The sequence below is a fragment of the Leuresthes tenuis genome, unplaced genomic scaffold, assembly GCF_036924035.1.
Source record: "Leuresthes tenuis unplaced genomic scaffold, fLeuTen1.0.hap1 SCAF_9, whole genome shotgun sequence".
In the NCBI taxonomy this organism is placed as follows: Eukaryota; Metazoa; Chordata; class Actinopteri; order Atheriniformes; family Atherinopsidae; genus Leuresthes; species Leuresthes tenuis.
This window is the reverse complement of record NW_027325363.1, coordinates 8,702,406-8,716,356: the sequence shown is the minus strand read 5'-3', so window position 1 is coordinate 8,716,356 and position 13,951 is coordinate 8,702,406. Positions and strand designations below refer to the sequence as shown.

The 13,951-nt window shown below is 39.9% G+C and overlaps 1 protein-coding gene across 4 annotated transcripts in view; it reads right to left on the bottom strand.

Moving 5' to 3' along the window:
* The window catches only part of robo2 (roundabout, axon guidance receptor, homolog 2 (Drosophila)), a 152,811-nt gene that overhangs the window by 29,944 nt on the left and 108,916 nt on the right, over positions 1-13,951 (bottom strand). For all 4 annotated transcript variants that reach the window (XM_072392165.1, XM_072392166.1, XM_072392167.1 and 1 more), the window contains exons 7-16: positions 12,896-13,020; positions 11,144-11,315; positions 8,397-8,602; positions 7,377-7,458; positions 7,119-7,284; positions 6,815-6,981; positions 5,528-5,649; positions 3,578-3,809; positions 629-753; positions 363-534 (exon numbers count right to left, since the gene is read on the bottom strand). In XM_072392165.1, coding sequence (XP_072248266.1) covers positions 363-534; positions 629-753; positions 3,578-3,809; positions 5,528-5,649; positions 6,815-6,981; positions 7,119-7,284; positions 7,377-7,458; positions 8,397-8,602; positions 11,144-11,315; positions 12,896-13,020 — 1,569 coding nt within the window. The remainder of the gene's footprint in view (positions 1-362; positions 535-628; positions 754-3,577; positions 3,810-5,527; positions 5,650-6,814; positions 6,982-7,118; positions 7,285-7,376; positions 7,459-8,396; positions 8,603-11,143; positions 11,316-12,895; positions 13,021-13,951) is intronic.

Genomic DNA, 13,951 nt, shown 5'->3' with positions numbered 1-13,951 from the left:
ATACAGTATATTACTTTGAAAAAATATGAACACACATCCTTTAGAACAGCTATAGACAAACAAAAACATAACATATAATAACTGCAAGCTCGGGGCTCTGCTCTCAGAGATGGATTATGTGAGTGACACAGGGGAAATAAGAACATGCCGCAGGCCAAGCCATCAGTTATGGGTCAAATCAGGCAAAATCTGCCAGAGCGCCACATAAATCACATGCAGTCAGGTCACATTTCAAAATAAAATGTTCTAACAATATTATCCATGTGGTAATTCGTTTTATTTTTCCTAAAATCATCCCAAACATTAGTCATTCAAAATTAGACATTGAAAGGTTGGGATTCCTCATCATCAATAACTCTTACCAATGATAATAGGCTGAGGCTCACTCTTGACTCCAACTCCTGCACTCGTGCTGGCAGCCACTTCCACATGATACACCACTCCAACCTGCAGCCCGCCCACCACCACAGAGCGTATGGCTGCATCTACTGTCTTATTTACATGGAAACGTGTCTCATTCCCTAGACACCAGATCTGAAGAAAACAGAAAGAAAAACAGAGATGGACTTGATTCCACTTGGATTTGTATGAACTCAGTGAGAATCCACACCGACTTGCTCTTACAAACCTTGTACTCTTGGATGATGCCGTTCTGGTGGTCTGGAGGAGGGGGGTCCCAGGAGATGCTAATGGAAGTGCTGTTCTGGTTTCCCACGGTCAGGACTGTCACCTGCTGAGGAGGAGCACTGGGAGCTGAAAAAGGAGGCATAATATTTCCAGGTCAACTGACAACCAATCTATTTTGCAGCTCATGTAGTGTCTAAGAGTGTTCTGTTCTCATTAATAAGAATAGCGGGGTATTTCACAAGAGCATGAGCACATAAAAAAAATGGTATACACATAAGGACATCTTTGCACATTATTTTCCAAGGAATTGTATTCTTTAGGGATGACACAGTTGACTATGGGCTGTCAAGATAAGGTCAGGGCAGATCTAACATGGCTATCGGCTGTCTTTACATTTCACTATGATTTAATATATCATCCTCTGCTCTACCCTGGTGGATTTGTACAGAGGATACTGGTATTGATTTTTGGAATGATGGCCTGGCACAGGCAAGCAAGTGCTCTGAGTCACATTAAGACACATGCATTGACCAGCGTGGCACATGGGTCAACAGGCTTATAGGGATGAAGCGCAGGCGCAAAGGAAATATGAAAAAAAAAAATTTTAGGAGGAGGAAACAAGGTCTCAGTAAACATATTGACCCACTCCATCGATCAGTCAGATGAAACTAAAGCCAGCAGGTAAGAATCGAGGAAAGCTTTACAGTGAAGCATGTCTAAGTGAATACACAAGCAGACAGGGAGAGGTTAGAAACAAGACAAGTCTGGGCTTTCATAAACCTCTCTTGTTATTCTGATGGCAACAATCTTCTGACCCCACAAGGGGTAAGAGGAAAAATAAATAACAGTTGGCTCAACTGGAAATAACGTTTTAAAAATAATGTTTTCTCATTTCCGCAGCGGCTGGCAGGGGAGCGGCACCACAGCAGAATACTGACAGGTCAATTACTCCTGGGCTGCCTCTCCCTCACCTCACCTCCATCCAAAATGGCACGTGTCACCCTGTAAATCTGTGCTCATCCCTCAGCACAATTGGCCGCACCGGACCCCAGAGAGCTAGAAGGCCCTGGCATGCAAGAAGATGAATGGTTCCAATGATGAACCCAACACCTTGGCCAGATTAGAAGCAATCTACCCAGCGAGCATCTGATCAGCCATCATGCTCGGGGTTCTCCAATGCTGCATTACATTCAGGTGATAAAGTGCTGGATTTGTGCATGGAAGCCATCAGAGACAATGTCGTTCAAAGTTAATGTTATGAATGATTTAGCAGCTTATTATCATGCATATTTGTGCTAAACAATACACATTTTTCATTAGAGGCCTCGGAGGCTGTGCTAATAGGGCCATTAGCAGAGTGATGTATGGCAGGCAGGAATGTGACCCCCTGTCTTGCATGTGCACAGCATGCTGTGCTGAATGATGAGGGAATACAAACATATCAAGTCATTACCAAAAAGTAGCCAATAGCTAATGACAAGAAATGGGGGATGTGGGATTTCCCCAGAGATCAATGTAGATTATCAGTCTACAAATTAACATTTATGCAAACATAACAGATTTCCCTTCTACCTAAATAAGCATTATGTTGCATACAAGATGATACTCCATAGTGATTTTCTTAGACATCTGTTCAGTGGGAATCGGATGGTAGCCAGAGTTCATTTATCAGCCATTATATGACTGTCCAGATGGAGCGCGAAAAAGTGTGTGAAAAAGGAGAAGGGAGACTAAAGAGATGGACAGAGCATTAGAGCAGCGAGCATAGTGTGACTCTGCAGTTGCCTGCACCTTCTCTGGGGATACTTTAATTGAGTTAGCTAATGGACAATCTAAGTTTTAATCACCCCTTGAACTAGATTTGTCTATCCATCTAGCCAGCCCTTTCAGTAGTCCCTGGGTCTTTGAACAGCCTGAAGCAGTGTGTTTGACGGTGTATTAGTTATGACCAGGCACAACAGTAGGGCTATGACAGAAATAGAAATAGGTTGAGAATCTGTGGGACTGGGATGTAGACAGAGGACAGGAAAGGAGTGTTATCAGAACTGGTAATAGTTGGGACATGAGGTTTTTTGAGGCCTTAGGGAGAAAAGTTGTGTTGGCATATGTGTGTCCACTTTATGTATGTGTTTCTGTGATGGTGTCTGTTGGAAACAGCTGTAATGTGATGGCAGTTCCACTCCTGTGGCCAGCCTATGTGTGCAGTGAATATACTAGCTGGCCACAGGAGATATGGTTCCTCTGAGAAAAGGAAAATAAATGAGTCTGTCAGCCCAACAGGATGTGAACTGTCGACAATACATGCAAGCTTGAATATGCTGGGGCAAGATAGGCTTTGTCTCCAGAAGAAAAGTGTCTGTAATTGTCCTTTTATGTTGCTATGGGGCTTAATGGGTGTCTTTAACTCTGATTATATTATAATTTACTTCAAGTTATTAAACTCAAAGGCTGAAGCAAGGTTTGTGTAGTACTGGCTTTGGTAAAAATAGCAAATGTATCTAAATAAACAGCTGTGTGTGACTGTGTGTGATATTGTGCCACACTGCTCCGTGGCCTTGTCTGAGCCTTTATAAATCAAGCTCTGGGTGACAGATCACCTTAGCAAGAGGAAGCATGTGCCATGTTCCATCACAGTTCAGGTTTGTAATGCAGAGTGATGTATCAGAAAACAACACTACCCATCATAAAGAAATAACAACAAAAGAACAGCAGGAAGGCCAATGAGAGGATCAGAGATGAACACAAGCGTGTCTACATATTCATAAAAAAAACTCTCAGATCTTGTCATCAAAGGAAAGGGCAGCAGTCCTGCTGATACTGCAGGAAAAAAACACACATGGGATTTGCCAAAGGGATCATTTGGCAAATGCCATGGCACATTTGAGTGGGGATGCTACAGTTTGTTCCTTATATAATCTATTCATACTCAGCAAAGAATTTCACTTCTTACCCTCCTCAGTGGTCCGTGCTGTCCTGGAATCACTGTCCATGCCTTGAAACTCGTTAAAAAAAGGCCGGACCTTGATTTCATAAACAATTCCTTTCTTGAGTGATGAAAGTATGACACTACGCTCAGAGGGAACCTTCACATCCTGGGTCTGCCAAGGCCCTGGTGAAGGCAGTCCTGATGTCTGCCTGTATAAAACTCTGTAACCCTGGATGAACTGGGACTGACGATCCACCTGAGGAGCAAATGAAGACAGGATTATTGCTGTATTTTATTGTAAAAAAAAAAAAATAAGAAGATTAGTGGAAGCTATCTTGTGAAAGCCACTAGATAGTAAATATTGATGTTTTCTTGCAATGTGCTTTACAAAATTGCATGTATGACACTTTAGAGGCTGTTACTTGTTTAATGGGGCTTTTATCACTAGCCATGCCACACTTTGCTCAATTAACACCCTGACAGTACTTCATACTCACAACTCCTAGCCGAAAGTGTTGTCTCCTTCATTAAAAAAAGACTTTCCATAATGCAACCTTATGGGACAGATGCATGTCCTATATATCAATACTAAATACTGAAAAGTGACACTTTAAAGGAGGTCTTGCCATATCTAGGATGAGCTATGACTATGAAAATATCATGCAGCTACAAATACACTTACCTTGGGGACAAAAGAGCAATACACAACTGAGGTGATATCAACAACATGTCCCATATATGAAAAAAAAGGGAATGTAGAAGCAGGATTTGTGATGGCACCCTGAAGTCCACAAAGGCCACTTACCTTAAAACTTGGGCCATTTGGTTAAACAGAAAAAGCTGAATTTATGCAGAGGAGGAGCAGGCGCATAACTCACAGTAATGGCTTGTTAACAGTAGAGGAAGTGAGCACTGCTTTCAAGTGGGATATTAAGCAGCTGTTTTTCACCAGTGTAGCCTGAGTAAATCAGCAAAATGGATTCCCTGGTCAGAGTGTGACTTTTATTAATGGAATGATTTGGGAATATAAAGGCAGCCTCTCTGTTTACTGAATGGACCCCTGATTGATTAGGGAGTCATGATTTCTGTCGACTGTACATTACAATCATAAAGCAATGGTTTAACACAGAATTAGCTACCAAGTCGCCGGGTGAGACTTACTATAGGGTTCAATAAACATGTCACCAAGAAAATTGCTAATGTGGTTCATTTAAAAAATGCAAAGGAGCATCCCATGCCGCCAAGCAATGTTAGGTAAATACTTGCAATAGAGTGATTTATAGCACCATAATTAAAATAAACCAGCACATATGATGAATGAACACTTCAGTTTTCAAGATTATGAATAGCCTTTTTGTTCTCATTACCATGCAATTAAATACAAAGCTCTGCATTCAGGCAGAAGCTGTTTTCATGTTTTTTTTAAGTCTTTAAAATTAGGACATGGCTGTTTGCATGTATCAGCATAAAAGACGATAAAGGCATTATCTCATGGCAACAGGGAAACTTGTATTCTCAACGACGAACATTAAATCTAATCTAATTGCATCTGAGCTGACTTTGTTTTAAAGAGGGAAGCAGGCAAAGACATGAGAAGATTGATGAACAACCAGGTGTCTCTGACATCTCTTTTGATGTTAACTGCGGTTAAGGGAATCATTTTGCGGCCATTTGATGCTTGACTTCTTTTAAGTTACAAATTACAATATTTCAAAGCTGCAGTCTTTGGGAACAACCTGACAAAAAATTCCCTGACATAAAACTAATGGCCGCCTCAAGAAGCAGCTTCAAAGAGGGATCTTTTATGTCAACTACCTTGACTTTTTGACAGGAATTTACAAAACTAAAGATGTACTAACATTAAAAAAGAAGGAATCCATGCCCGAACCAAACAATTTTACACATATTGCATCAGTATTTTTGGAGAAAAATACATGGGTTGTATCCAGTAAGAAAAAGAAAAAAGACACTTACTGTCCATGTGACCTGAATAGTTGTGGGACTCAGGACAACTGGGTTGTGCAACCGAACGATGACTTCTCCAAGTTCCTTCTGCACGTATCTGTGGTCAACACCCTGAGCTGGAGGGCTTATATCTATGAGAGAGCAAGGATGGAAAAAAATCAAAGATGAAAAAGGAAACTAAGGTACAGGAAATAAACCTTCATTCATCACCATCAGAAGGGGGATAATAAAAGAGAGCTTCAATAGACCAGTCGAATGGATAAAAAAAACAATGAAACTTGGTGATAATGACTATTTGAAAAAGAGGAACTTAATTTACGCTTGTCTATTATAAAAAAAAAATTCTGTAAAAGCCGGACTTGTTTGCACATACTTGGGGTCTGAGTGAACAACCACATCTACTAATGACCTCTGAATGTGCAGCCCTCAGACATGTTGGATAGAATATGAATGGACACTATGACACTATTTTCCAGCTCATTTCCCACTTGCATATGTTTTAATTTACAAGCAATAGAAAACTCCAATGTATGAAATATTGAGTGTGGTAGGAGAGAGCCACATTTCAAGGTATTTACTGAAGGAAATGGGAAAAAACTTAAAGGGCAACTATATTTCAAAAGAAGCATCATTTAGTCAACCAAACACAGTCATGAATCGCAGCCCACACTAATAGGCTAAGATGGGTCAAATGAAGTTAAAATGATTTTAAAAATTCTGTTTGTTGTCATTGCTGACCATTGTTCATCAACATGTCTCTATGTCATCTTAAGACATTTACCTCAACATGAAAGACTTTCTGAAATTCAGATTCACTCTTTTTTTTTTAAGATGCTTTTGGCTTGTGTTTTGCAATAACTGCTTTTATTAATCAATTCTGTTACTGAGGACCTTTCATATCACTGCACACAACAGTGGTCTGTTCGGGGCTGTAATCAGATTTTCTATGGGTTCTGAGATAATTAACATAGCAGGGATAGCATTAACCCTGTTAGGCCTTCCAAAAGTTGACATGCTTATTTTACATAATTGCTTAAGTATAGCCTTAATGACCTGAGCTATGCTCAAGAATCTGACCTCTGCAATGTTCTACATGGCTCTTGTATAACTATTCAGTGCAGATTGCTGAAAGAATCTGATAAGTATCACACTTCAGGGGGAAACACTGACATTACAATTTCAGTAGAAAAATTAATTTGAGTTAGCAAAGAAGAAAGTTAAACTGATAGTTCTTTACATGCACACATCACTGTCACTGTAATGTAATTCCCTTCATATTCATGATATGTAAGATACCTTGTGTTCTGACAGGATCGGACATGGGGCTTGGATCACTCAGGCCCTGGTTGTTGACTGCTCGGACCATAAACAGGTAGATGGTGTTGGGACGGAGACTTTTGACTGTAAACTGCGTGGTTTTGACATGGTCTGCCACTGTTTGCCAGCTGTTGCTCACTGACTGACTGTAATGGAAAAGAAAGGGTGCCTTTACATAATATTTCAATGCAATTTTCTCCTTGTACACCAAATTTGTACATGCCATCCACATTAAACCAATGATACTGACTCAAAAGTGGTTAGTATGAATGGTAAATCTAACCTGAATGCTTCAATGACAAAGGAAGAGACAGGAGATGCTCCTGCCATTCCAGACTGCCAAGACAAGGACACGCTATTTTTGGTGACATCAATGACTAGAGGTTTAGATGGCGGGCCTGGAAGCTCATTCTCATCATGGTTTTTCATAACTATCACTCCACCTGATTCTGAGTGGATAGAAAGGACAAGACAGAATGTAGCCAGTCGAAATAGTAACATAAAGTACATGAGACTATCATGCCATCTTCATTCAGCCTACCTTTGACTTCCAAGAAAGCACTCCATGATGTTTCACCACTTGAGCTGGTCGCCACACACGTGTATGTCCCAGAGTCTGAAAGCTGGAACACGATAGAAAAAACAGGCATGAAGGAGCACCAACAGTACCAAAACACACATCTTAATACAACTAACGAAATGGCCATATCAGTTCCAAATCCACTGAATACATGTAGTCTTCTTGTCGCTGAAACATTAAAAAATGATGGGAGGACTTCATGTGGTAGCCCTGGGCTGAACAAACAGTGTCATTTGTGAGTGCCTCAAAGTGCTGACACTAATTTCCTAATGAATTCCATTTTCTACTCACCACCCTTCCATCACTTTTCCACTCCCCCTCCTTATTTCCCCACTGTCCTGCCGACCACAACAAAGCCAGGCTAATTAATTTAGGGTGGGCTGATAGAACCCCTGGACCGATGACAGCTGGCTTGTCTCTCCATCCCTCTTAGGAACTTTGGTTGTTTGTTGGTTTTTGTCCCTGAGCCTTCCCTCCATTTATTAAATAACATGTCAGTGGTCGGCAGCTTTGTCAGGCATAATAGGTATTCCCTGAGGCCTCTGAGTGGGGAAAGGAAGATGTGAGCTTTTTAAATTTAATCTACTCTAAATGTGTATATATATATATATATATATATATATATATCGGTAAGCGAATATATATTCTCTCGTACAGCTGGAGTCCATCCATCCATTCACAGCTGAGCCCATCTGGAGATACTAACATACTAAGTGATACTAACATACAGTTATCAAAAAAATCAATGCAGGCTATTCATCTCTTTAAGACATTATGATACGTTTTGTTAATTTCATGCTCATTCTTAAAAAGAAAAGAAAAAAGAAGCCAATTTTGGAAGTAAAATCATATCTGAAATCAAGGCCAGTGTCAACTTTCACAAAATACAGTGTTGATTAAGATTGAAAAAAAGGTTAGCTATCAGTTGAAAAATGAACTTGAAGTGTGTTACGTACAAAGCATGGTAATCAAATTTGTTACCTTGATATTTTTGATCTGCAAGCTGCCCAGCTCCTGCAGAGACATGCGTGAGTCCTTTCCCAACAGACTGTTCCCATCCTTCAGCCAGCTGATGGAGGGGATTGGGTCTCCTGATGCCTGACACTTAAGAAGTGCCACACTGTCCACCCCGAGTGTCTGATTGGATGGGCCTTGGCGAATAATGGGCGGGGGTCTGTCTGTGAGCACTAAGACACAAAGAGGAATACGTAAACGTGCTATCTGCTTTCAGTCAGATGATGGTGTTCAATCATAAAAGACGCTGGGGGTGGATGTGGGTATCTATCATTAAGTGAACCATTTTCTCTGCACGTCTTGTAATTGTGCCACAGGACAATGAGCGTATCCTGCATTTCCAGGAATCATGGAAAGAACAGCTGAGTAGTGTTTTGTAGTTTCATTGATGTGGCAGAGGGATGCCAAACAGTTTCCAGTTACTGCTTGGGTAGCCTTATTTTTATACACTACCCTAGACTCTGTGGTACACTTAGGCGGTGAGACTCTTTCCTACTGACTCAATGTGGTTCAGATAAATACTTCATTATGTGCAATGTGGGGCACAATAAAAGGTGGTTTTTAAACACTAAAAGTTACTGTAACCACATCAAAATAAAGAAAAAGGAAAATCCTTTTATATTTTGCTTCAGTTTCACTTTAGGTGATAGCTAAAGCTTTAATGAGCGCAATTTATACGAGCAATTTCATTTGCTATAATGTGCCAAAAAAGCCTGTGGGTTACTTCTATGAAATAATGGGCAAGAAAGAGGTGATCTCAGAGAGATTTAACATCGAAGAACACAGACGGTTCATAATTTAGAGTTGAATAATGTGGAGTCCCCCTGGCATCTTAGAACCTACATTAATTAGAAAGTATGGATTAATGATGTCAGACCTGTAGGGGCTAATTACCAAGTCTACCTCAGTAACCTTTCAACACATTATCACACCCCTGCTTTCAACTCTATTTTCCCTCTTCTAGTTACATTTGACAAAAGGAAGCAGTTACAGGTAATTCACTTTCGAGGTGTTATGGTCATCTTTTGCTTGGGGTCACCTAAGACATTAGAGGAAAAACTATCCAGAAGCCAGATACATTATCCATCATAAGCCAAATTTAGTCTATTAATTTCCTATCTTTGTTTTCTGTCCTGTGCAAGGTGGAAATGAGGGCAAATGCGATTAAATTATTCTAAAGTAATAGTGTGAATCAAATTTAAAGCCCTTGCTACATGCCAGGGACTCCCTATACTGGGGTTTGAATTATCTTTACACATCTTGAAGTTTTTGAATTACCCCTTGTTACCCCTTGTTTTCACCTAAAGACTTACACTGACATAATCAGTGAATTATGATACATTCCAGTTTCTTTACGAATGCTATCAGTTATACAACGACTTGTTTTTATTAAAAACATAGCAAACTACTGCAGGACAGAAGAAAGTGCATAAACGCAGGGCATTGCTTTTTCAAGGAATATGATGTATTTGATGTGTGTGTTGACGGCATGTAGGAGTGACAAAGGGAGGAGGCAACGCTCAACTTGGCCTTGGGTCTCTGGATCAGGAATTTCTCATTACAGATCTCCTTGAACTCCGCAGACTGCTGGCAGGACTCAGGGCAGTAAATCATGAAGACTGCAGCAGGTGTGGCCATGACCTTACCCTGGCTGATCCCTCACTGTGTCCTCTTTCCTCTCATTTTGCTTAAGACCTGCCTACTGTAGTACCCATTTTGTTTGCATGCAATTGGGGATGGATTTTAGATGAAAAATGTTGACAGATGTCAATAAACTATAAAATGCTGACTTGTTTCTTATTTGAAAATGTGGGTACTATGCTCATTTTTACTGAATAAGTTGAATGATAGTAATATGTGTAATTTCTTCTCAGGTATATCTTGAATAGGTTATCTTGAGTCCAAAGAGATTTACTGAAAATACACACCTGAACTAACATGAGAAGCATTTTCACAGGCATCTGAAGGACATATCAATTACTAACCTGTACAAGACAAAACACTGGCAAAAAAGTGTTCCTGTGGGGTTTTTAATCTCTCTGCTAGCAGGTACTTTGGCAGACATATGGATAGTCGTCTATCTTGCCATCACAACAACTGAGCAGATTAGATGCTCCCACGCTTAGCAGGACCACATAATTCATTCCATGGAAAGCTATTGTCAGTCTCTCATTCAATCTCTTCCTGTGTCTCTGTCCCTCACTGCCTCTCTCATACACATATTTGTGCCTTTCTCAAATGCTGACCATTAAACTTGATGTAATTCAAGGGCAATGCTTTATTTCCTTGCCAAAAGCAAAGGAATACATTTTTTAATTAAATTCTGCCACATAAAAGAAACAACAAGTGTTGTGCCAAAACACGGATTGAAGGTCATGGGCGTACTGATACTTCTCGAATGGAAGCTGAATTTATTCTTGTAAAAGTGATAATTAAAATTTGATTCATACTTTTGTTGCTTATTTTCAAAATATGTTTAATGCCAAATTCCACCTAAACTGAACAAAGCATGAGGAGATGCTGTATTTAAAGCATGGAAGTTGCCATCACATGTCATTATTGCCTGTATAATAATTATTCTAATGATAATTAATAATAACAATTAAGTTGTTGATGGTACACCAATTATACCACATTTGAAGCGATGCTATGGCAAGTGTAAATGTGTAGTAGTGTGCAGGCATGAACGGAGTCACATGTAAGCTTTCCCTCACCATCTGTGACCTCCAGTTGAGCCTTGGCAAGGATACTGCCTGCGACGGTCAGGGCCTGGCAAATATAGTAACCTGCATCTGCCCGCTGCACGGATGAGATGGTGAGTTCTCCACTGGGCGACACTGAAAAGCGACTGTTGGGCTGCTGGGGTTGGTTGGGAAAGAGCAAATTCTGTAGGACGTGAAACAAACAGCCAATTAGTGAGAACATGAAACCAGTGCAACCTGGACAAATTGCAAAATCGCCCACCTCCACACTGCAACTGAATTCACACATATACTGTGCACACTCACAAACAAACAGATGAAACAGTTATAGCCATAGTATGAACAATTTCATCTATCACTTGGTTAATCAACCTAACATACTGCAATACATGTATACACTTTCAGGTATGTTTTTTTTTTTGTTTGTTGGCTCTCCTGTGCTAAGAATGAAACTGAATTAGTTTTATTGAAATTGTGTTAAATCACAACAAATGTCATCTCAAGATACTTCAAATGATTATACTCCAATTAATTGTAATATAATCATAATCCAATCAAGTCAAATTGTATTAAAATCCAAATTAGTCCCATTGATATAATGCCTTGCTGTGAAGGTCAACGGATTGCATCTAAATGGTAGTAGCCTATTCTCTTGTTTGACTCCATAACTTTTCTCCTCTCTGCTTTCACCCAATAACAGTCTTTATCAACTTTGTTTTTCACTCATAAAAGGCAAACTAACTTAAACTTAATATGATCCCCTTAAAACTACAATGGATAAAGAGGAAAGATGAGGAATCTAAAACAAACTAAAACTGTTAAAACTGACATAACAACACTTATAATTTTGGTTTAGTTTTTCTTTTTTTTAAAGGAAACATTAAATATGTTGGCGAGATACATTACATCACATAACGCATGATAACCACACTTAATGAGCTTTAATTTGCACTCTCAACTTCATATCTCTTACACATCAAGGATAGCAAAGCCTTGAAAAACAGATGGTGAAGATGTGCATCTGCTTGTATAAAAATGTTTGCGATGCATTCATTCCAAAAAGCTCATCTTTAATGACAATGTGAGAGACTCACAAACAACGGTTCTCGGTAGCTGTGACTCATGATACATTAGGTCACACATTTGAGGTTGAATATTATTCCAAATGTTTGTGCGAACATGTAAGCACTTCTGTTCCCTCTTTCAAGAAAACTGTGTCGTAATGGTTGGCCTGCAGGCATTGTATGAGCACATTTGTGTTTGTTTCAACCTTAACCAAAGCTGACTCATATCTCTGGCTCATCTACAAGCCTCAACAGGCTCCTAATTGGCACTGTTGTTGACCGTTGAGGACAACCAGATATTTGAATGGGGTTATCTGCTTGAATGAGGGATAGGATCGTTCTTATCAGTTCAGGGTTGCAGAAAACCGATTAGCACTTTGCCAGGCTCACTGTTATTTAGCAGCTCCCGAGAACAAAGGTGTATCTGTGTGTCTGTAGTAAAGATACTGATGACAGATAGTGAAGTTTGAAGTGCTCTTTGTATATTTGCAGGGCAGGGGACCCATGAGTACACAGCAATTGTGCTACAGCCAAGGGAATCCAAATAAAGCACTGAATGTTGATAAGACCAGACACACTTTTGATAAGAAAAGCTTCTCACTAACAGAACAAAATGTTTTCAAAAATTAGAAATATTGCAGAAAAGGAATAAAAAGACTTCTTCTTAGATATCAGGTTGTGTGAGAGTGTTTGCTCCTACCTGGCTTCCCTCCTTCTGCCAAAAGACAGCAGGCTGTGGATTTCCCTTGGCTTCACATGGGAAGGTGGCAGTGCGGCCTTGAGACACAATTTGATCCCTTGGACGGATGACAAACTGGGGTGCAGCTGAAGTCAAAGAACCAAAGCAACAGTGTTACAAGTTGAGAGGCACATAGCCAGACCAAACATCGGAGTTAGAAGTTATCGGGGTGAAGAACTTCAAGCAAAAACAAGCAATAATACATAATCAAATCAAAATTGGAGTTTTGCACAGAGCTTCCATGCAACATTAAATTTGACTTTTGCTCTGATCACAAGAAGAACAACAGGGGCTGTCATGATTATTACTGCTATGGTAACCAGGTTGGCCATTCATCCAGGTGACGCTGAAGCTGAATGAATGACAGTCACATCTGCATTCACACAAGTAGGTGCCTGAGTCACTATGGCATTTAGATCTAAGACAACACATAGGTACACCCATGCCCTTTAAACATCTAAAACTAGTGTAGACAGGTCTAAACACACAGGGTTAATTGTGTCTGACTTTCCATATGTAGGATTTACTCTGCATCAGAGTACCTTTCATATAAAAGTCAAGATACAGTATGAAGTGGTTTTATACAACTTCTGATCAAAGATGTATCTACAGGGAGTAAGAAATAGAGAAGACCATTTTTTGTGTTTATCACACCTCAGGCTAACACCTTCATCAAAGAGAGAAGAGGCTTGAAAAGCTACCAAACTTTGAAATCACACAGACTGAGGCTTTCTCAGTCACTATTCACAACTCCATCTGCAGCCAGAGCAGTTGTCACACACTAGCCTTTGGAACAAAGTGAGACATTTATAACTAACAACTTAACAGATGCAGTTAAATAATACAGAGAGAGGACTTTAGAGATTGGATACAAGTTATTCTGGTGTTTTATCTCTCTCTCTTAGCAAACTGTTTACCTATGCTAAATAATCTTTGAGGAGAACCAGTAAGCTTGACATGAATAAACCACAATGAAGAAGTGTGTGGGAGTTTGTGTGTGTGTCTGGAGGGGTAATT